The following is a 21,486-nucleotide window of genomic DNA, read 5'->3' as shown; positions in this document are numbered from 1 at the left end:
AGAGTTTCGGCCATACGACATCATGGGGAGAAGGGCTGCCGGGGAGGCCTGGGCACAGGTTGGGGAGACCTTGAGTCTCCAGGCCGATGAGCACATCAGTGGGGCCCGTGGCCCTGCACGTGCTTCCCCGGAGATGTTCCCTGGGCTGTGGTCCCCGCCGCGTCATCAGCAGGCAGCCTGGGCAGGCCTTGGTGTCCTACCTGCTGGGTCCCAGGGTTCCAGGCAAGCCGGGTGCAGTCGCCCTACTGAGTCCCTGGATTTGAGTCTCTCAGAGCCGTTGGAGGATGTCTTTCTGTCTCTCCTCGTCCCCAGCGGAAGCCTGCTGCAGAGGGTTCTCACAGGCAGGACCCACTGCTCACCAGTGACCTGACCTGAGCACAGGTCCCCCACGCACATGAGTGACCACCCGGATTTCAGGGAGCGTTTGCAACGCTTAAGGATGTTTGTCAGACGGGGTCCGAGGCCTGGAGAAGCCTGTTTTCCCTCTTCTGTTGTGGTTACGTAGAAGCAAGGAGACTGTAACAGACACAGCAGCAAGAGGCTGAAGCTGCCCCAAGTGCCCGGGTTTGCAGGAACCTCCTCCTCAGGGCCAGGACCGCAGCGGCCACACGGAAGACCGGGGGTGCTGGTGCAGGAGGGCTCGGGGCTGAAACACGTGCCCTGTGAGACCACAGGTCAGAGGCAGAATTGCACCGGCTGGGTGCTGAGCTAAGATCAGATTTCAGAATCTGGGGATGGAATGCTGGCTTCGGGAGCACAGTCCCTGGTGTCATCAGGCGTGTGGTGGCAGGTGGCAGGTACACCGTGGAGGACACAGCAGAGCACACGGATGTGCCGAAGCCTGCGCAGACCGCCTGAACCGATGTGACGTGGAGTCGGCCGCCCCGAGAGCTGGAGCGTGGGGTGTCTCCCAAGCCTCGATGTCTCACGTGGAGAAAGGTTCACAGAAGTGTTCCTGGTGGAACCATGTGTTGTCTGATTTCAAATACTCCTGTGTGAGATACGAGCCACACGCATAGAAAGTCTTTTATTAGAGCTGGCACGTTATTTAAGGTCAGGGAATCCACCTTTTCAGTTTTGTCACTGTGATAGAATTAATGACGTCATCGTTGCTGGGCCCACACACTGTTTGCTCCCTTATGTCTACCTTTGAACTCCGGTTTCAGGATCTTTTAGAGATATTTAAGTAGTCCGAGTAGAAAGTTGTCAGTACTTCCTGGACAGAGTTAACAGACAAAATTCTTTATGTAAAATTAAAAATGCCTCCGAATGTGTGTACCGAGTTAGCAGGAGACGGTCAGGGAGGAGGGGGGGCGAGCACCAGCAGCAGCCGTGGCCGCCTCCGTGAGCCCACAGGGGCCAGGCGGGGAAGCCGGGGCCTTTCAGGGAGGGGCACCAGCCTCCCTGTGAAACGTTTGCTTCCTGGGCTGGGAACTGGGGAGGGGTCCCGGGACCGGCAGAGGTGAGACCCTCCCTGTGGTGGGGAACTTCAAAGACAGTGAGAGTGAGAACGCTGTAACTTCTTCCTTGTTGGTGGGAAATGAGGTGTTAGATTCCACAGTCAGTAGCAAATGGCATTTGCCTGTGGTTCCCTCAGATTTTCCCTTGGTGGTAATTCTGCAGGAGGGCTGGGCTATCGTAAACCCATCTCTGAGCATCTGTGATAACAAGGAGGGGCCTGGAAGCCTCCTTCTGGCCTCGCTGTGACCCGCTCCCGCCACCCAGCCCTTGACCAGAGCCCCTGCCAGGCTCTCATTTGTGGTAGCGGGTGAGCCACAAAGGCTGCCCTCGGCGGGAGAGGCGCGGGCCGCTGTGTCAGGAAAATGTCATTTTCTGAGTGTGCGAACGACCTCCGTTTTTCCCGGCGGGCGGCTCTCCTCTGGCTCCCCGACGCTCCCTGTGTCGTGGGAGGTGAGGAGCGACCAGCCGCACGGGCACGGGGGGCGCTCAGCGAGGGGAAGAGCCGCACGCCGCTCGCCCCGTCCTTGGCCGGGTGTCCTCCATGATCCGTGTGCACGTGCCGCTCCTTCCCCAGGGTCAGCGGCCGCGGAGGCTGTCTGGCTGCCGTGCCCGTGGTTGGAACTGGCTTTCAGAGGAGCACTGGGGACATGCTTCCTTCTGCCAGCACAGCCACCTCTTAATTAACTGCTTCCTACTCCAATGGAATAGTTGGCCAACAAACTTAATGACAGTGGCCGCAACAGAAAAGGGAAGAAAGACGCTGTTCTCCAAGTACAGCTCAGCGTGTTGTTTGATACCTACTTGGAAATGTGCTGGTTTTTGTTTGAATTTTAGAGAAATGGAATTAACTTAGTTTTGGTTTTCGTATCTGTTTGGTACAGGAAATAGACCATATGACCCTGACCATTGGAGGAGATACTCACCCTCTTCTGGGTAAGTCACCACTTCCATCCCCAGAACAAATCCGTTTGATCAAGGACGAAAGTAGAGCATCTGTCTTTGGGACGTGTGTCTTTCGTATCAGTTGCTAACTTGAAAAAAATTCAGATGCTGCATCCTGACGTGGGGCTAGGTTAACTTGGTTTGCAAATAAGTTTGCTTCCTCTCAAAAAAGTGTGGAGAGAAGGGGGCGGGAGGTCCAGCCCTAAAGCCCTGGGATGCCCTTCTCGGGAGCGAAGCTTTTCAGTGACTTCTCTCGCAGCATATGAAGAAGAGCTCCGTCGGCTTAGTCTCAGAGGCTGTGCCTGACTCTGCTAACATCTTTACTCTCATTGCTTTATCTGTGTCTCGAAGGTGTGGTGTTTTTTTTTTTTTTAAGTGAGTTGGAATCTTACCATGTCCTGCTTTTTTTAATTTAATGCTAGATTGTAAAGACTGTAAGGATTGGAGACACGATGCACTACGGCGGTGTGATATTCCAAGTGTGGTTTCTAGCTCTAAATAGAGGGAAAGAGGTAACCGCCTTCTTCTCCCTTCCTGGCAGGAGAGCCAGCTCTGCACGGAGGGCCCAGCCCTGCCTGGGAATCATAATGGTGTGTGGCCCACGGGTCTGTTCCTGCCAAATCCTCCTGTCCATTTTACTCTGGCCAGGCTCCAGCTCAGAGTTCCTGACAACAGTGCATGAGAGGCAGGCCTGGGTCCCAGCCGACAGACACCTGGCATTAGACGGGAGGCCTGTAGGGTTGCGTGGGGAGGAGGCACTCATTCATTGTCAGGAAGCTTAATTTATAATGCTGCTAATGAGAGGTTCATTTCTTGCTGTATCTAAGCATTGAACAGCTCTTGGTTTTAAAAAATGTTCTGGGTTTTCCAAGTTTCATGGAAGAATTCTCAAATAACTTAAGAATTGTCATTTCAAGGCCAAAGTTTTACTGAGCTCAACCTCTGGGGTATTGACAGTGGAAGGAAATCTTGATTTAGGGGATCGGCCTGTGTCAGTGGCCTGTCCGGCCCCGCACGCTGTGGCTCTGGGGGTTTCCAGCACTTGCAGATAATGCTCACACATGGTTCCCGAAGACACAGTCGTCGCTGCCTGTAGAAGCAGAGTAACCAGTTCACGTGTTGTACTTCATGCATTACCCCAGCAGCTCAAGTATGCAGAGCTCCTGGCTTTGTCTGGCCTTAGAATCCCATCTAGTGTTTACTAGAATGGGGTACAGTCTCCAGGTGTTTTAATACATGTAGGTTTTATGTTTGAAACACCCTCACTGCTTCCTGCAAGGCCTTCTGAAATACACTGTGTACCTGGTTACTTTCCATGCGAGTCTTGTAAGACCTACAACCTGATGGCCCGGCTTTACTCATTTATTTTTTTTAGGGTTTTATTTATTTATTTGACAGAGACAGAGAGGGAGCACAAGTAGTGGGAATGGGACAGGGAGAAGCAGGCTTCCCGCTGGGCAGGGAGCCCGATGTGGGGCTCGATCCCAGGACCCAGGATCATGACCTGAGCCGAAGGCCGACACCCAATGACTGAGCCACCAGGCGCCCCAATTCCCCAGCTTTAGAAATAGATTTGTTTCATTCCGCTTGCAGTGTCCCTGTCTGTCAACATTCTGTCCCTTCCATTTGTGCTCGTTTGAGACCACTGTTGCTTCTAGAAGTTTCATTTCTTTGCTGCTTATTTTTATGACTTTGAAATGAATTTTTCATCCCTTAGATGAAAAGAGTAGACCGCCGTGAAAATTGTTCTCCCCTTTATAATATCTGCACTGCAGCTTGTCAGTAAGATGTTTGTTGTCGTTAGCAAGCTTGATTAAGTCCTTGAGTTCGTTCAGTCTCTTCTGTTTGAGGAGGCAGTGTTTACGGTAGGGTTCCGTGATCTTGTTGTGTGAGTCAGTCACCTCTGCAGCCTAGACTGGCTGGGATGAAATGTCCACGTATCAATTTGAAAATGAAAATAAAACAGTAGGAGCGTCTGGGTGGCTCGGTGGATCAAGCCGCTGCCTTCAGCTCAGGTCATAGTCTCGGGGTCCTGGGATCGAGCCCCGCATCGGGCTCTCTGCTCTGCGGGGAGCCTGCTTCCTCCTCTCTCTGCCTGCCTCTTGCCGACTTGTGATCTCTGTCAAATAAATAAATAAAGTAAATCTTAAAAAAATATATATATATATATATCACTCATAATTAAATCTTTCACATTTCTTTGATTATTGGGAAGACACTTCATGATCTAATATATTGGGATCTTTGGGAAGAGGGAGGATGTTGAATTTTGAGTTTTGTCAAATGCTGCTTCTGCATCGACTGATATGGACGTAGGATTCCTTATCCTTCGTTCTGTTAATTTGTCGTGTTGATTGATCTGCATGTGTTGAACCCTCCTTCCTTCCAAGGGATAAATACCACTGGTCATGGTGGTGTTACGGTCACATGGGTCATGGTGTATGACGTGTTAACATTCTGTTGAATTTGGTTTGCTAATATTTCGTCAAGGATTTTTGCATCATTGTTCATCAGGGCTGTTGGCCTATGGTTCTCAGATAGTGTCCTTGTCTGGTTTTGACATCAGGGACTGCTGGCCTCATAGAATGAGTTTGGACGTGACCCTTCAGTGTTTTTGGAAGAGTTGGGAAGGACTGGCGTTAATTCTTTAAATGTTTGGTAGGATTCACCAGCGACGCCATCTGGTCCTGGACTTTTCATTTGTTGGGAACTTTTTAATTACCGACTTAATCTCCTTTCTCATTTATTGGTCTGTTCAGATGATCTGCCTCATCATGATTCAGTCTCCGTAGGTTGTATGTCTCGGAATTTATCCGTTTCTTCTACGTCATCCAGTTTTGGGTGTGGATGTGTCTGTAGTATCAGTTTTAATTTATTCTCTTTGTAATTTGATTTGAGCCATCTATCTTTTTCTCTTGGGCAGTCTAGCTCAAGGTTTGTCAATTTTGTATATCTTTTCAAAAAACCAATTTAATTTCATTTATTTTTGTTCTCTCTTTCTTGTCTCAATGTTTTTAAATATTTTTTATTTCCTTTCTTCTACTATCTTTGGGCTTAGTATGATCTTTTTCTAGTTGCTTGACCTGGAAAGTCAGGTGGTTTATTTGAGATGTCTCTTTCTTCTGACATAGTCATTTATTGCCATAAACATCCCTCTTAGAACTGCTTTGCTTGCGTCCTATTATTTTTGCATCCCATTAGTTTTTGTATGTTGTATTCTGTTTGTGTTTGTATCAAGATACCTTTTGATTTCTTCCTTGACCTATTGGTTGTTCACAAATGTGTTTTTCAATTTGTACAGATTTATGAATTTTCCACTTTTCTTCTTACAGATTTCAAGTTTCATACCATTGGGATCAGAAACTATACTTGATACAATTTCAGTCTTGTTAACTTAGGAGAGTGAGGGACAGAGAGGGGGGAAAGAATCTCAAGCAGCCTCCACACCAAGCGTGAAGCCCAATGAGTTGGCTCGATCTCACAACCCTGAGATATGACCTGAGCTGAAATCAAGAGGTGGATACTTAACTAACTGAGCTACCCAGGTGCCCATCAGTCTTGTTAAATTTTTAAGACTTGTTTTATAGCCCAACATATGATCTACCCTGAGGAACATTCTTGAATGCTTGAAAAGAGTGTGTATTCGTCTGTTACAGATGTCTGTCCAGTCCGTCTGGCCTAAAGTGTGTCCTTATTGCTTTGTATTTGGATGACGTACCCATTGTTGAAAGTGGGGTATCGGACTCCCCGCTATTGTTGTATTGCTGTCTACTTTCCCTTTAGTTGTGTTACTATTTTCTTTATATGTTTACAGACTTTATCATCCTTTCATGGCTAAAGCTCTCAACAAAGTAAACATAAAAAGAGTGTGCCTCAACTTAATGAAGGCCACAAATGACCAGCCCGTAGCTGGTGTCATATACAAGGATGCAATGTTGAAAGCTCTTTCCCTAAGATCAGGAACAAGAGCAGGATGCCCACTCTCACTACTTCTGTGCGGCATAGTACTGGAAGTTCTAGCCGGAGCAGTTAGGCAAGAAAAAGAAATAAAAGGCATCCAAATTGAAAAGGAGGAGGGAAATCTTTAAAAAAAAAAAAAAAAGGTGGTGGGGGGTGCTGGGTGGCTCAGTGGGTTAAAGCCTCTGCTCAGGTCCTGATCCCAGGGTCCTGGGATGGAGCCCCGCATCGGGATCTCTGCTCAGCGGGGAGCCTGCTTCCCCTCTCTCTCTCTGCCTACTTATGATCTCTGTCTGTCAAATAAATAAATAAAAATCTTTAAAAAGAAAAAAAAAAAAGAAGAGGAGGTAAGATCCGTTTGATGTTACAGTCTCATATATAGAAAATCTAAAGAGTCTGTCAGAAAACTTTTAGGACTATTAAGTGAATTCAGTAAAGTTGCAGGATACAGGTTCAATATAAAAAAATCAATTGCATTTCTATACACTAACAGCAGACTATCCAGAAAAGTAATTAGGAAAATAATTCTAATTATAGTAGCATTAAAAAGAATGAAATATTTAGAAATAAATTTTACCAAGGAGATAAAAGATCTGTATAATGAAAATTATGAAACACTGATGGAAGAAATTGAAGACACAAGTAAGTGGAAAGATATTTTGTGTTCATAGATTGGAAGAGTATTGTTAAAATATTCGTACTACCCAAAGTAATCCACATGCTCAGTGCAATCCCTATGAAAATTTTAATATAAGCATTTTTCACAGAAATGGGATAAACAACTTTAAAATTTGCATAGAACCACAAAATACCCCCCAAACCCAAAGCAATCTTGAGATAGAACAGCAAAGGTAAGGGTGTCACATTTCTTGATTTCAAACTGTGTTACAAAGCTAAAGTAATCAAAATAATTTGGTACTGGCACAAAAGTAGACTCATAGGTCGATAAAACAGAATAGAGAGCCCAGAAATAAAACCTCAAGTGTACGGTCAAGCAGTCTTCAACAGGGGCTCCACGAGCACAGTGGAGAAAGGGACAGTCTCTTCAATAAACAATGTTTGGAAAACTGCATATCCACATGCATAAGAACGAAATTGGACCCTTAATTTACACAGAGGTGCATTAAAGACTTGAACATAAGACCTAAAACTGTAAAATTCCCAGAAGAAAATATAGGGAATAACCTCCTTGACGTCAGTCTTGGAAATGATTTTTTGATATGACTCCAAAAGCATAGGCAAGAACAGCAAAAACGTACAAGTGGGACTACATCAAACTAAAAAGCTTCTGCATGGCAAAGGAAATGGTGAACAAAATGAAAAGACCATCTATGCAATGGGAGAAAACATTTTCAAACCATGTATCTGATAAGAGGTTAATACCTAAAATATAAAAGGAACTATTATAACTCAATAGTTAAAAAAAAAAAAAAAGAAAATTCCTAAATAACCCAATCGAAAAAGGAGCAAAGGAGCTTGAACAGACATTTCTCCACAGAAGGCTCACAGGTGGCCAACAGGTACACGTAAAGGTGCTCAGTATCACTAATCATCATTGAAGTACAAATCAGAACCGCAGTGGGATAACACCTCATACCTGTTAGAATGACGGTCATCAAAAAGACAAGAGAGAAGAAGCACTGATGAGGAGCTCTTGTGCACCATTGATGGAGTGTAAATGGAGAAAGCCACTGTGGAAAACAGTATGGCAGTTCCTCTAAAAATGGAACTGCCCTGTGGTCCAGCAGTCCTCCTCTGGACGTATACACCTGGAGGAAAGGAAATCAGTGTCTCGAAGAAATATCTGCCCTGCAGTGTTCATTGTGGTATTTTTCACAGTAGCCAATGTGGAAATAACCTAAGTTATCAGCAGATGAACAGATCAAGAAATTGTGGTACATATACACAAGCAATATCCAGCCATAAAAAAGGAAATCCTGGCATTTTTGACAGTGGGGGTGATCTCAGGGTATGCTCTGCCAAGTGAAATAAGCCAGACATAGAAAGACAAATATTTCATGGCATCACTTGTATGTGGAATCTGAAAAAGTCGACCGTAGAGAAACCGTAATGGTAGCTGCCAGGGGCTTCTGGGTAAGGAAATGGGGAGGTGTTGGCTGAAGTGTACAGATACGCAGTTACAAGGGGAATAAATTCGGGACATCTGATGTGCGGCGCAGTAAGTAGACTACAACTAATGTATGCTTGGAATTTGGTGAGAGTAGACCGGGTCTCGAGTGTTCTCACTCCGCACACACAAGTAGTGATTACGTGAAGTGATAGAAGGGTTAGATTGATCCCGGCAGTTCTGACACAGGGTTAGCTACATTAAAGCACCATGCTGTATGCCTTAAATATGTACAGGTTTTTATTTGTCAATCATACCTCAGTAAAGCTGGGGAAAAAAAAAAAAAAAGAGGGTGCCTGGGTGGCTTAGTCGGTCAGGCATCTGCCTTTACCTCCTGGGATTGAGCCCCACATCGGGCTCCACACTCAGCGAGGGGTCCGCTGCTCTCGCCGTATGCCCCTCCCCTGCTAGGGTGCTTCTGCTCTCTCCTCTCTCACTCTCTCAAAGCAAAATCTTTAAAAAAATTAAAAAAAAAAAAAGAGAGAGAAAAAGCGAGGAGCCTAAAATTGAGACGTGAATTAAACAGATGCATAAGCATCAGACTGACTAGCAGTGGTTGTGTTCAAGGTGGGGATGAAACTACAAGAGACTGGGCATTTCCTGCATTTCTGTCTTGTTAAGAAAGACAGTTACTTGAATTGGAAAACAATTATTTGAGAGGGACCCAAAGACACAAAGTTTTTCTTGATTCAGCATTCTCACGGCCAGAAACCCTGATTGACTCTGTACGGTGTGTAGGGTTGGAACTGCCTGCCTGTGCTCACTGAGAGCTGTGGGCTACTGGGTGTTTCATGTTACCTTCTGACGTGAGGTCACCATCTCCCCTGCCCCTCTTCCTGGTCAGTTCCCACTGCACACAAGAGTCTTGACCACTCCACTTTTCACTGTATGCAGATTTTCGGCCCTTTTAATCTTTACCATCTGTGGTCAAAAAAGAACAACACTTTAGTTTACTTTGCATTTCTCTGAGTACCAGTGAAGCGTATCTTTTTCATACACTTATTGGCCATTTGTATTTCTCTTTGTGAACTACGCATTCATCTCCTTGGCTAAATCTTGGGTGATTTTTTTTATATTGATTTGGCCTTTTTGATATTATGGGTATTAAGTCTTCGATGTTCACGTATATGGCAGATATCTTCGCCATTTCCTTCTTCCTGCCTTCCTCATTTGGGGATCATTATTCGCACAGAAACCCAGGCATCGTCCTTGGCGTCTGCACCTCCCCAAGCCCTGACAAACAGTCTGTTGGGAGCAATGACATGTGGAACCACAAAAGACCACGTCGTATCTGGAATTCGCACTTTTCTTAATATGGCTACTGCTGCCACCGTATTCCGTGCCTCCATCGTGCCCTCGCTGGGACTTCTGCAGTCCCATGTCTATGGACAGTGAAGTCCCCTGGCCTGTCCCCTGTTGTGGCCTCTTCTCTGGCTGTCCCCTTACCTTGCTCTGGCAAACATGGCAGTCCCTTCATGTAGCTGTTGCTCCTGTACCTTCATGATTCTCATCCCTGCTTCCAGACTGTTCTGCCAGTAGGTAGAACTACCTAATGAGCTATCCCAGGCCTTAGTGGTGTAAAGCATACAGCTAGTGTGCTCACAGGCCCAGCACGGCCTGTCTCTGCTCCATTGTGGCTGGGCCCCAGTTGGGAGACATGATGTCCTGCGAAGTCCTAGTCATTCACATTTCTGGCTTATGCTGCCTCTTGGCCAGGGGTGTCAGTTTCTCTCCACAGGAGCCTCTCCGCTAGTCCCTGGGGACTAATTTGGGCTTCTTCCCAGTGTGGTAGCTGGATACCCGAGAGCTAAAGACCCAGGCAGAGGCCGTGTCACCTTTTGTGAACTAGCCTCACAAGTCATTCATCAGCTCTGCTACCCAGTTCTGTTCATCAAGGCAGCTAAAAAGTCCTGTCCAGATGAAGGTGACATGAAGGGTACATTCCTCTAGACAGGGGAAGGGGAAGCTCCACAAGAGCATGGGAGACTAAATGTATTTCTTTGGCCATTTTGGCAAAGTAGTAAAATTACATACTTTAAATCTCCTATCATCCAACCCTACCACCTACCCTGCCATTGTCCTTCAGATTCAAGATTTTGGCTCCTGGCTCCCTGGCACTCTTCCCACCATGAGTCTTGTAATAACTTTTAGCGATTTCAGTAGCCTGTGGATAGTCTTCCCTGATGACAATGCCTTGACCTGCCATCCCAGCAGTGTGGCTTTCCACCTTGGCCACCATTCCCAGTAGCTCAGCCACTCCATGACTTCAGTTTCAGACACACTCCAGCCACCCAGCACAGTGTGTCCAGACCCACATGTTCCTTTGGGCAGATTAGGACCCCCCAGTCCACTGGTCCGACTGCCCTTCATTGGGCCTCACACCCCTTCTTGTCCTCACTTTACTGTTTCTCCTCGGTGGTCAGCGATCAAAGTGACTTCCCTGTATGTACTCTCAACTGCTTTACCTTTCTCATTTTACTGTGTTTATTTGGTTAAATCCTATCCTCTGCATTTGGGATGTGGCTAGAGAAAGACCCACAGTCATGCTTCCTGGTCCTACCTTAAATTTATGCTCCTTGACCTCAGCGAACTCTTGGTCCTGTCCAGAGGTCATCGTCCGTGCTTCACTGCTTTCCAGGTCCTGCACTCCCCCCCCCCATCCCTAGCCGTCCAGCACTTCCTCCTTATCCACAGTCACAGCTGGCAGCTTTGCTTTCTGTCCATTCCTTTAGCCACATTTGTTCTCCCCCAAGCATCTGTGCACCATCTAGATTCATAACCAAATACAATGAGAAGTGGACGAATCCTTAATAACAGAGGTAATATCTGTCTCTTCACCTACTCGTGGACAAAGTGACCGTGCTTGTAGCCTGGGCCAGGTGCTCCTGTCCTCAGCTGCTCCTCGTTGCTTGGTGTCGCAGCTGCAGAACCCTTACTGGTGAGCATCTTCAGTTCTCTCCCCTCCAGAACCTTCTCCAGGAATCGTGTCACTTCCTGCTTTGCTTTATAGAAAAATGATTTTGAGTCCAGAAACCTATAATCAGCCAAGTTAACATTCTACCATAAGAGGAAAAATGAACACATTTTCGGGAATCAGAAAATGTTGACTCCCAGGTCCTTTACAACAGAAAATGGGTATGCTGTAGCAAAATGAGCACTTCACCTAAAACAGCTACATGGGCTCTGAGAAACAGTGTTGAACTAAGAAATTAGTAAAATGCCTTTATTGCTAAACAGTTATTAACTGTAAGAAAAACAAATATGTGAAAACAATTGACTGAAATCCCAGATCACAAGGAGAACGTGATGAGTGTTTCTGGGGAATAAGACAAAAAGAAAAGTAAGGACAAACTAAATTTCTTATCTTGCTTTAGAGAGCAGATAGAATTGTAACAGATCTTGATGTTTTAGAAAAATAGAAGTTCACGTGTGTGTAAAATGTAGGATATGTGCTGGAAGAAGGTGCTGGATGGATGAATAGATGATAGGTACATGAGCGTCCATCAGACCTGTTATGTACCTGGTGTCGTGAGTCAAAACGATGAGGAAAATGCAAGGAAAAATAGTCCCGATGATAGGGAGTATTAATTAACACATAGCTACCAGAAATAAATAGGTCATATAGACCAGCAATAGTGACATGCATTTGAACAACACTTTAACAAGCTTATTCTGATGGAAATATACAGAGCAGTGTATGCCCTTTTATGTTATTTTCCACAAAAGGACAGTTCAGAAATCTAACCATGTGTTAGACTCCAAAGTAAATCTCAGTCAATTTAGTGAAAAGTAGAAACCACACATGCTGTATTTTCTGTACACAATAAAATAACTAGAAATCAACAACAGAAAAATAAATAGCAAAAGTCTTCCACTTGGAAATTAATCTATTCTAAATATTTATTGAGGAAGTCAAAATCACTTTCAGAAAGCATAGTAACAGTACTGCATTCAAAAATTAATGGGAGGGCCGTCATCTCAGGGAAGAGAGGGCATAGGAAGTACCAGGAATCTGTCTCTCCACCTAGACAATTGTATTGCCAGAAACTGCTTGAAGGAATTGTTTTGGAACAGGGTGGAGACTGAAGACTTGCAGCTTCCAGTGGATGGCTTGGCTGGTAAGTTGTGGTTAATTTCCATCATTTCTGGCTGCCCGTCCTCCAGCCCCATGGCAGAGAGCCATGCACACAGTCCTGGGGCACCTTGCTGGAGCCAGAGTAAACAATGAGGACCTTGTCCAAGCATCAGGCTCTTGTGTAGTGGCTGCTGGGTTTGGTTGCTGAGATGCAGGCATAGAGGCTGGCCACCATCGTTTCAGTCTCCACTGGCTGAAGTGGCTCTCGTAGCATTGAATGGGGCAACGCATGTTAGTAGGCACCCCCCCCCCCCCAACTTCTTGCTCTGGTGGGAGCCAGACACTTAAGGATCAGGACATTCAAAAACAGCTGTCTATGCAAGGGTATCTAAAAAGCCACCATGTGTGGCAAGGAAAAAATGGAGGTCAGAGACGATGTGAGAGGACCTTAGGCTTTTGCCTCAGGCTGGTCTCCAGCATACACACAACAACAAACAGCAGGCATAAGGAGATGGGAGGAATGTGATTTCTAGAGGTAGAACAGTATGATTCAATTTTTATGATGTCCAGTTTGCAACAACAACAGAATCACAAGGCATTCAAAGAAGTATGTAAGTATGACCCACTCCAAGGGACAAAATAAATGGACAGAAACTGTCCCTGAAGAAGCCCAGATGTCATATTTAATAGATAAGACTTAAAGATTTTCAAAGAGCTATAAGAAGACATGGACAAAGGAAAACAGTGAACAAACTGAAAACACAAAAAGATTTAAAGAAATAAAGATTACGGAAAGAACCAAGAAGGTATCTGGAGCTGGGAAGTATAGTGACTGAAACGAAATACTCTCTAGAAGGGTTCAGAAGCACATTTGAGCAGCAGAGAATGAATCTGTGAACTTGAAGATGGGGCAATTGAAATTTTTAAACCCGGAAACAAAAAATGATGAATGAAGAAAAGTGAACAGAGATTGAAGGGACTCGTATGGTATCAGCAAGCAATTGTATGATATGCATTGTGGGAGTCCCAGAATGAGAAGAGGTAAAAAGAATATTCAAAGGAATAACGGTTGAAAACTTGCCAAATTTGATGAAAGACATGAACCCACAAATCCAGGAAGCTCAACAAACTAATTAGAATTAACTCAGCCCTTGCCAAAGTGCATCATAATCAAATTGTTATGGGCCAGAGACAAAGAGAAAATCTTGAAGCAAGAGAGAAGTGACTCATTAGATACAAGAGATCGTCAATAATCATCACCAGTTTCTCATCCAAAACCTCAGAGGCTAGAAGGCAGTGGGTTGATATACTCAAAGCACAGAAAGAAGAAAACTGCACTAAAAATTCAGTACCTGGCCAAACTGTCCTTCAGAAATGAGGGAGACGGTTCGCAGGTCAATCAGAGGCAGTGCTGCAGGCCTGTACCTTGCTCCTGTGACTTCACTGCTGTCTGCCCAGCTTGGCCCCACAATGCTGGTGGACCTCAGCAAGTGGTCCATGTCTTTGAGCCTGCAGGAAATGGGCAAGTGGTCACAGCATCTGCAGGATATGCTGGGGCGGGGGTCAGTGAGCTGGGCAGAGTGCTGATGCCCACCCAGGTTAAGAGCTGGCCCACCGCTGTTGCGTGGGGTGGCCTTGACGCAGGTACACACTACACCTTGGTCATGACAGATCCAGATGCTCCCTGCAGGAAGGACCCCAAATACAGGGAGTGGCACCATTTTCTGGTGGTCAGTATGAAGGGCGGTGCCACCAGCAGTGACACAGCTCTCTCCAGTTACATTGGCTCTGAGTCTCTCAAGGGCACAGGCCTTCAGCATTCCGTCTGGTTGGTTTACGATCAGGATGGGCCACTGACGTTTGACAAGTCCGTTCTCAGCAACTGATCAGAGACCGCCATGGCAAATTCAAAGTGGGGTCTTTCACAAAAAGTTCCAGCTCAGGTCCCCAGTGGCTGACATGTGTGATGAGAGTGGGGTGACTGTGCTCCAGCTCTGTGAGCAGCTGTCTGGGAAGGAGGGGAGTGTTAGGGAACAGAGTCCCAGAGGTCTCAAGCAGTGCTCTCAAGGTCACTGATACATGTAGTTACAGGTGAGGCTTGAACACTGAGATCCTGGCTTAGGGTGAGTCTTCCTTATGCCTATCTTTTATAACCCTGGATAGTCACATCCCAATTTATGTTTTGATCTAATTTGAACTCCATTTGGGGGGATATTCTGATATTAGGATGTGGTCATCAAATTGTTAACAGAAGAATAGCAACCCAGAATTTAAAGAAGAAAAATTTCAGGTAAAAAACCCTGGTCTACAGCAATAGAGCAGAGCACCAAAGAGTCTTTACGAACGGTCATAAATAAATAAACAAGCAAACAAATAAAAAGGATTCATTTCCTCTGCCTTTGGGAACCTGAGTCCTGAATTGTGGATAATGGCACTTCTGCACCATGTTTTCATGGCTGTGTCTCTCACCGTAGAGATTGGCAGGTCTACTACCCCCCAGTGTGGTGCTCCTCAGACTGGTTACTGGTGGGGGCAGGGTTCAGTGTCCTGCCGCAGCTCCTCTAAAGAGCAGGACTGGAAGAAGCAGGAGCTTAAGGCCATCTAGATGAGCCGAGGGGCTGGGTGAGAGGTTGTCAGAAACCCTGAAGTCTGTGCCTTGCTGCACTGGTCCCTCTTCATCTGGTAGGAAAAGCCAGTCTGCAGGAGTTGTGGAATGTTGTGTTAATTTTGCTGTTTGCTTATAGTTGAATAAAAATAAAAGCATGTGGATGAAAAAAAATAAGAGGGAAATAAGGACATTCCCTGATGAGTGTAAGCCGAGAAGAAGGAGCCCATCCCCACAGGACCTGCCGTGCAGGAAGCGCTGAAGGGAGACCTGTAGGATGAAATGAAGGGACCCTGGGCCGAACTCCAAAGCCTTGTGAAGACAACGCAAGGCAAATGCACGGGCAGTTACATGGCCAGCACTACAGTTCTGGTTTCCTGCTACACCTTTTAGTTTCTACATGATTTGAAAGACAAACACATAAAAATTCAATTAACAATATATGTTACTGGGCATATAGTGTATAAAAATGTGGATTGTGACTTAAGTCACACGGGAGTGTGGAGCTGTATCAGAGCAGAGTTTTGTTTTTTTGATTTTTTAAAAATGCAATTTAATTAATGTAGGCTGTATTTTTAGCTTCAGGGGTGGAGTTCAGTGACTCGTCAGTTGCGTGCAGCGCCCAGTGCTCATCACGTCATGCGCCTTCCTCACGCCCGTCACCCAGTTACCCCCACCCCACCCACCGCCCCCCAGCAGCCCTCAGTTTTTTTCCTGCAGTAAGAATCTCTGATTTTGTTTTACTTTTTCCTCCCTTCCCCTGTGTTCATCTGTTTTGTGTCTTAAGTTCCACATAAAAGTGAAATCATGTGGTATTTGTCTTTCTCTGGTTGACTTATTTCCCTCAGGATGACACCCTCTAGTTCCATCCGTTCCTTCACGCATGGCAAGCGTTCACTTGGCGGCTGCGTTGTATCCCACTCTACATCATAAGCACTTTCTTCATCCGTATATGTCGATGGACATCTTGGCTCTATATTTGGGCTGTTGTGGACATTTCTGCTGTAAACACTGGGGGGCAGGTGCCCCTTCAGATCCCTGTGCTTGTGTCCTTTGGATGAATACCCACTAGTGCAGCTACTGGGTCATAGGGCAGTTTTTACCCTTCTGAGGAGCCACAGAGCAGAGTGATGCTGTTGAAGTTACTGGTTAAATTCAACTTAGAGTGTTACAACTTGAAGGTGTTAGATGTAATCCCCACAGTAAACACAAAGATAATAGCTGTTGGATATATACACAGACAAGGAAATGCGAAGAGAGTTAAAATGTGTCTATACGAAACAAAATCCACCAGAAAACCGTTAAAACACCGAAAAAGGCAGTAATGGAGGACAGGAAGGACCAAAGCTCTCGAGCACGTAGAGAACATGCGGAGTGGCAGAAGTCCCTACTTAGCAGTAGTTACTTTAGATTTAAATTTATTAACGTCTCCAGTCAAAAGAGATTGACAGAACAGATTTTTTTAAAAATGGGACACGTGCTCTGTTTGACAGATTCCTGTTAGAGCCCCGGACACAAGTAGGTTGAACATAAAAGGAGGTGAGCAGCATGTCTGATGGTCGTGGTCATGAGGACGCCCACTAGACTGCAGAGAAGAACCTCCATGGCGAGAAAGTAAGAGAAACAGTTGAAGAATGCTGCGGCTGAAATGGGAACCGCGCTAGAGGGAACCAGCCGTAGGTTGGGAGACGCAGGACGACGGATCAGCGATCTGGAAGACAGCGGGATAGAAAGCACCTAAGCTGGATAGGAAGAAAAAGGAATGTTTGAAAACTGAGGGTTTTAGAGGGAAGGGGTGGGGGGTGGGTGAGCCTGGTGGGGATGCGACGGAGGGCGCGGACTGCGTGGGGCGCTGGGTGTGGTGCGCACAGGAATCCTGGAACGCGGGGTCCGGAACGAATGCTGTATTGTATGGTGACTCGCAGAAAACACACCCACAAATAAGGATGGGCTAAGGGATCTCTTGGACAACATCAGGCACACAGACGTTCACATTATAGGGGTCCCAGAAGGAAAGGAGAGTGGGAAAGGGTCAGAAAATCGTGTGAAGGAATAACTGAAACCTTCCCTGGGGAAGGAAACGGACGTTCAGGTTCAGGAATCACAAGGTCCCGGACAGGACGCATCTAAGTGGACCGGAACGTCTGCAGGCCCACTTTGCAGAGGAAGCAGTGTCGGAGTCAGCGGCAAGACACAGAGTTTTAAAAGCAGCCAGAGAAGCCCGGGAAACCCTGTAAGACCGTCAGCTGGTTTTTAGCAGAAACTTCGCAGGCCGGACAGGAGGGCACGATCTGTTCAAAGTGCCGAAAGGAAAACTGTGGCCGGAACTACCGTTGCCAGCGGCCGCCATTCAGAGTAGAAGAGGGCGTTTCCCAGACGGAAGTTAAGGGAGTCCGTCACCACTAAACTGGCCTTTCAGGAAGTGCTGAAGGGACTTCTCTGGAAGAGACAGCCCTGACGAGGAGGGGGCAGGTCAGGAAAGCAAAGGGGACGCGCGGAGAGATGTGAGACACGGCGGCGCGCACGGGAAGCGCGAAGGAGTTAGAAACGTTCTTCCAGGATGTGCTTGACCTCACGTCCCTGCCAGCATGCCACAGACGACCGCGAACTGCGGATGCGCGTGTGAGCTGGTGACAAGCCAAAAAGGTACAATCGATACATAAGAAATAAAGATAAAACCGAGTAACAGTAAAGGAAGCCGTCAGTCACGAGGAAAGAGAGCAAGAGACAGACCAGAGAACACCAAAGTGGCAGGGAGTCCACACACAAAAGGCGATGGTCCGGGTACTCCCATTAAAAGACACAAAGTGATGGAATGAATAAAATGGGTAGGAACGAGACCCATCTGTGTGCTGCCTACAGGGGCTCACTTCCCATCTAAAGACACTCGCAGACGGAAAGTGGGGAGACGGGGAAAGATTTTCCATGAGAATGGAAGCGGGAAAAAAGTTGGGGTCGCAATTCTTGGAAAAAAATTGACTTTAAAATAACTGTAACAAGAAACAAAGGAAGGACATTACGTAACGATAAGGGATCAACCCGCGAGAGGGTGCGAGTGTGGATGTGTGGATAGCCAGCGTGGGCACGTCTAGACACACAAAGCAAAGACTAACATGAGGAGAGGTTGACAGTAATTCAGGCGTGTAGGGGCTTAACACTCCGCTTACCTCGTGGATGGATCGTCCAGGCAAAAAACCAGGAAACATTCTTTTGAATGAATGATACATTAGACCAGATGGACTTAACAGATAAATACAGAACATTTCATCCCCAAACAGCAAAATACACATTCTTTGCAGTGCGCATGGAACATTGTCCAGGATAGATCACGTTAGGCTATAAAACAAGTCTCAATAAATTAAAAAAGATAAAAAATTTTGATTTAATTTAAAAGATTAAAAGTCGGGACACCTGGGTGGCTCAGTTGGTTGGACGACGGCCTTCGGCTCAGGTCATGATCCCGGAGTCCCGGGATCGAGTCCCGCATCGGGCTCCCGGCTCCACGGGGAGTCTGCTTCTCTCTCTGACCTCCTCGCTCGTGCTCTCTCTCACCGTCTTTCTCTCAAGTAAATAAATAAAATCTTTAAAAATAAAAAATTAAACAAAAATAAAAGATTAAAAGTCATGTCAAGCATCCTTTCCCCCCACGGTGGTATGAAAGTAGCCTCACTCACAGGATCTCAATTACGGAACACAAACGCTCGGAGGTTGAACCACCGGTGGGTCAGAGAGTCCCCACCCCGAGGGCAGTGGGAAGCGCCTCCCAAGCCCGCCCACCCTGGAGCCTTCCCACCTGGCGGGTGCCGGCAGGAAGCTGCTTCCTGTCTCTCAGACCTGGAGCTTTCCTCCAGGGATTTCTTCTCTGACCTCCTCCTCCTCTTGGCTCTCTGCCCTTTGTCTCGGAGGTTAGGCACCGTATTCCAGCTCCGGAACCGTCCTGTGTTTTCCCTCTTAGTATCTGTCCTGGGCGATCTCACCAGCTTCGTCTCCCCTCCTTTCTGGTCTTTAATTTTGCGGTTTCTTTAAATTGTGGAATTCTGATTCTTTTCTTTGTTTAACGCAGATTCTTCATTGCTTTGTAATTGCAGCATTTCTTTTGCCAGCAGTAGTTCTATTTCGTTTTTTTCTTTTTCCTTCACAGACTCTTCCTCTAGGTTTCTCTGTGTTTGCTTTGGCCCTTGTTTTTTAGATTTCTTTTTCTCACACGGCTGGTAATTCTTGAGGCACGTTGTGTTGAAGAGTCAGGTACTAAAAAGGCCACTGGAAGTCTGTGCCCCGGGTGGGACTTCCAGCCACAGGACCCTTACCCTTGGGGGTCCCTGCTCTTTCACTCCCGATCCGAGGACGAGTCTGCCACTCTTCCTGGAGACACCAAGGGAATGACACGGTTAAGAAACTCCAGGGAACCCCTGAGCGGCCACTTGAAACTGGGGTGAGGGCAGCAGTGCGTAAGGGCCGTGGGACGATCCTCAGGGCTCTGACTCACGTCAGGCTCGGATTTTAGTGCCATTAACTTGGGTAGGAAATGCGAGGGGAGGAAAGCTTCTGGATACACTGTGATTGAGGTGCCAGTGCTGGCTGTGGGTTGGCTTCTGGCTCTGTAGCCTGCTGGCTGTGGGTTGGCTTCTGGCTCCATGTATGGCCTTGGACAGCAAACCTAAGGGGTGATGTCACCCCCACCCCCATGTCAGTGAGAGGGAGCGTGTGCTCCCGTGTGACCACCATGCAGACCCGCAGTGATCACCTGCTCTGCGGCTTCTGCAGCACTGGACACTTGTCAGAGGAGTTGGAGCAGGGGCTGGCAGGGCTGGAGTCCGTCAGCACAGACCCCGGGCGCCAGCATCTACCACCATCTATGCAGGGGCCACTTGAGGGGTCTGGAGAGGCTGGTGAGCTGGTGCCCTGCGTCCTGGGGAGGGGCATTCAGAGGGAGGGCAGTGGGCACCTTCCCTCGCCACGGTGGGAATGATCCCCAGAGTATGGAGGGTGCCGGCCCTCGGGGCCGCAGGAGTCAGCACATAGGAAGCACGCAGTGTATGGTGTCAGGACAGGTGATGGCTGCTCCGTGAGCTAGGAAGTCACAGTGATGGCCAGTGTTCTTCCTTCGGTGAGGGTGTGTCCTCAGCTCATTCTGGAATCAGGCTGCACATGCGTGGAACATTGTCTCCTCTCCCAGACTCACGAGTAAGGTGTGCGCAGGCACGCACACGCCAGCCGCCCCCCCCAACCCCGGCCAGGCATGCCCTCCGCAGGACGCGGGACCCCGGCCCCTCTCCCCATGGGCCGGCTGCCAGCCTGCACTTGGCCGGAGGCTCACACGGTCCCTTGTGTTGCAGGTGGCCCAACTGAGGCCCGCTGGGACAGGACCGACCCTCGCGGTCGAAGAAAGAGTTGCTTCAAAGCGTGGACGTTGATCACAAGGCCTTTTGTGTTCTGATGCCCCTCTGTGCCACAAGCTTGCTGCTAGAACAAGGAAAGAAGACCCGCTTCTTTGCCCCTGTGCCGCGTTTGGACCCGGCGTTGTTGCTGTCCAGCTGGAAGAGCCTCAGGCAGCCGACCGCCTGCAGCCGGGTTTCCTGTGGGCTCGGTGCCGGCGTCTTCACGCCAGGGTTCTGCCGAGTTCAGCAGTTGCCCAGTGTAAGTCTGCATACACCCTTGACAAAAACGTGGTGACCCCTGTGCCAGTCCGCCGCTGTGGCTCCAGAGCGACTTCCATACCTGCACGTGTGTCCGCGTCCTCCTGCTCTGATCTCTCCTAATGCAGCTTTCCTTCCAAGTTGTCGTGTCAATAAAGTGGAACTTGGTGATGAAACAAGTGGTGTTCCGCAGTCCCCGGCAGCTCCCGGGGGGCTGGTCGGCCCCGTGCTCGGGAGGAGCAGGTCCGTATGGGGCAGGCCTCTTCTCCGGGAGCTGCACCGCCCGCGGCCACAGGAGGGACAGATGCTGGGGGAAGGGCGGTGGGCACAGGCCTCCCCATCGCTGTCACCCTTGGTGCCCGTGACTGGAGCCCTGAGCACGCATCCCTTCCTTGAGCTTGTAGGGCCTCTGCTGTGGCGGAGCCCCAGGGGGCGTCCAGTGTGCTCCCCCGGCTCGCCACGGGCTGCCTGTCACGCGTCTTCCAAGAGGGACTTGATTTCCACAGGGACGTGGCGGTAGCCATGAATTTCTGCAGCCAGAATGACTGTGTATGACGTAGTTGAAAAGAGGAAAGCGTGACGGCCAGTGGCCGTGGTGAGAGCTCAGGTGTGTGGATTTAAGAAGGCCTGGGCTCGCGGGGTTTGCAAGGCTCAGCGTCCACAGGGCTGGCCACGGTCACGG

General features: G+C 47.8%; 1 protein-coding gene and 1 pseudogene across 1 annotated transcript in view; both read left to right on the top strand.

Moving 5' to 3' along the window:
• Positions 1–20,980, top strand: part of FAM120B (family with sequence similarity 120B) — a 77,829-nt gene extending 56,849 nt beyond the window's left edge. Inside the window, 2 exon segments of the mRNA XM_032338412.1 lie at positions 2,343–2,394; positions 20,505–20,980. Coding sequence (XP_032194303.1) covers positions 2,343–2,394; positions 20,505–20,517 — 65 coding nt within the window. The 3' untranslated portion in view covers positions 20,518–20,980.
• LOC116587929 lies at positions 7,744–15,342 on the top strand (annotated as a pseudogene).
• Positions 20,981–21,486: the final 506 nt, after the last annotated feature.

Source organism: Mustela erminea, chromosome 4 (genome assembly GCF_009829155.1).
Source record: "Mustela erminea isolate mMusErm1 chromosome 4, mMusErm1.Pri, whole genome shotgun sequence".
NCBI lineage: Eukaryota > Metazoa > Chordata > Mammalia > Carnivora > Mustelidae > Mustela > Mustela erminea.
The sequence above is the reverse complement of the archived record's forward strand: the minus strand, read 5'-3'. Positions and strand labels throughout refer to the sequence as shown.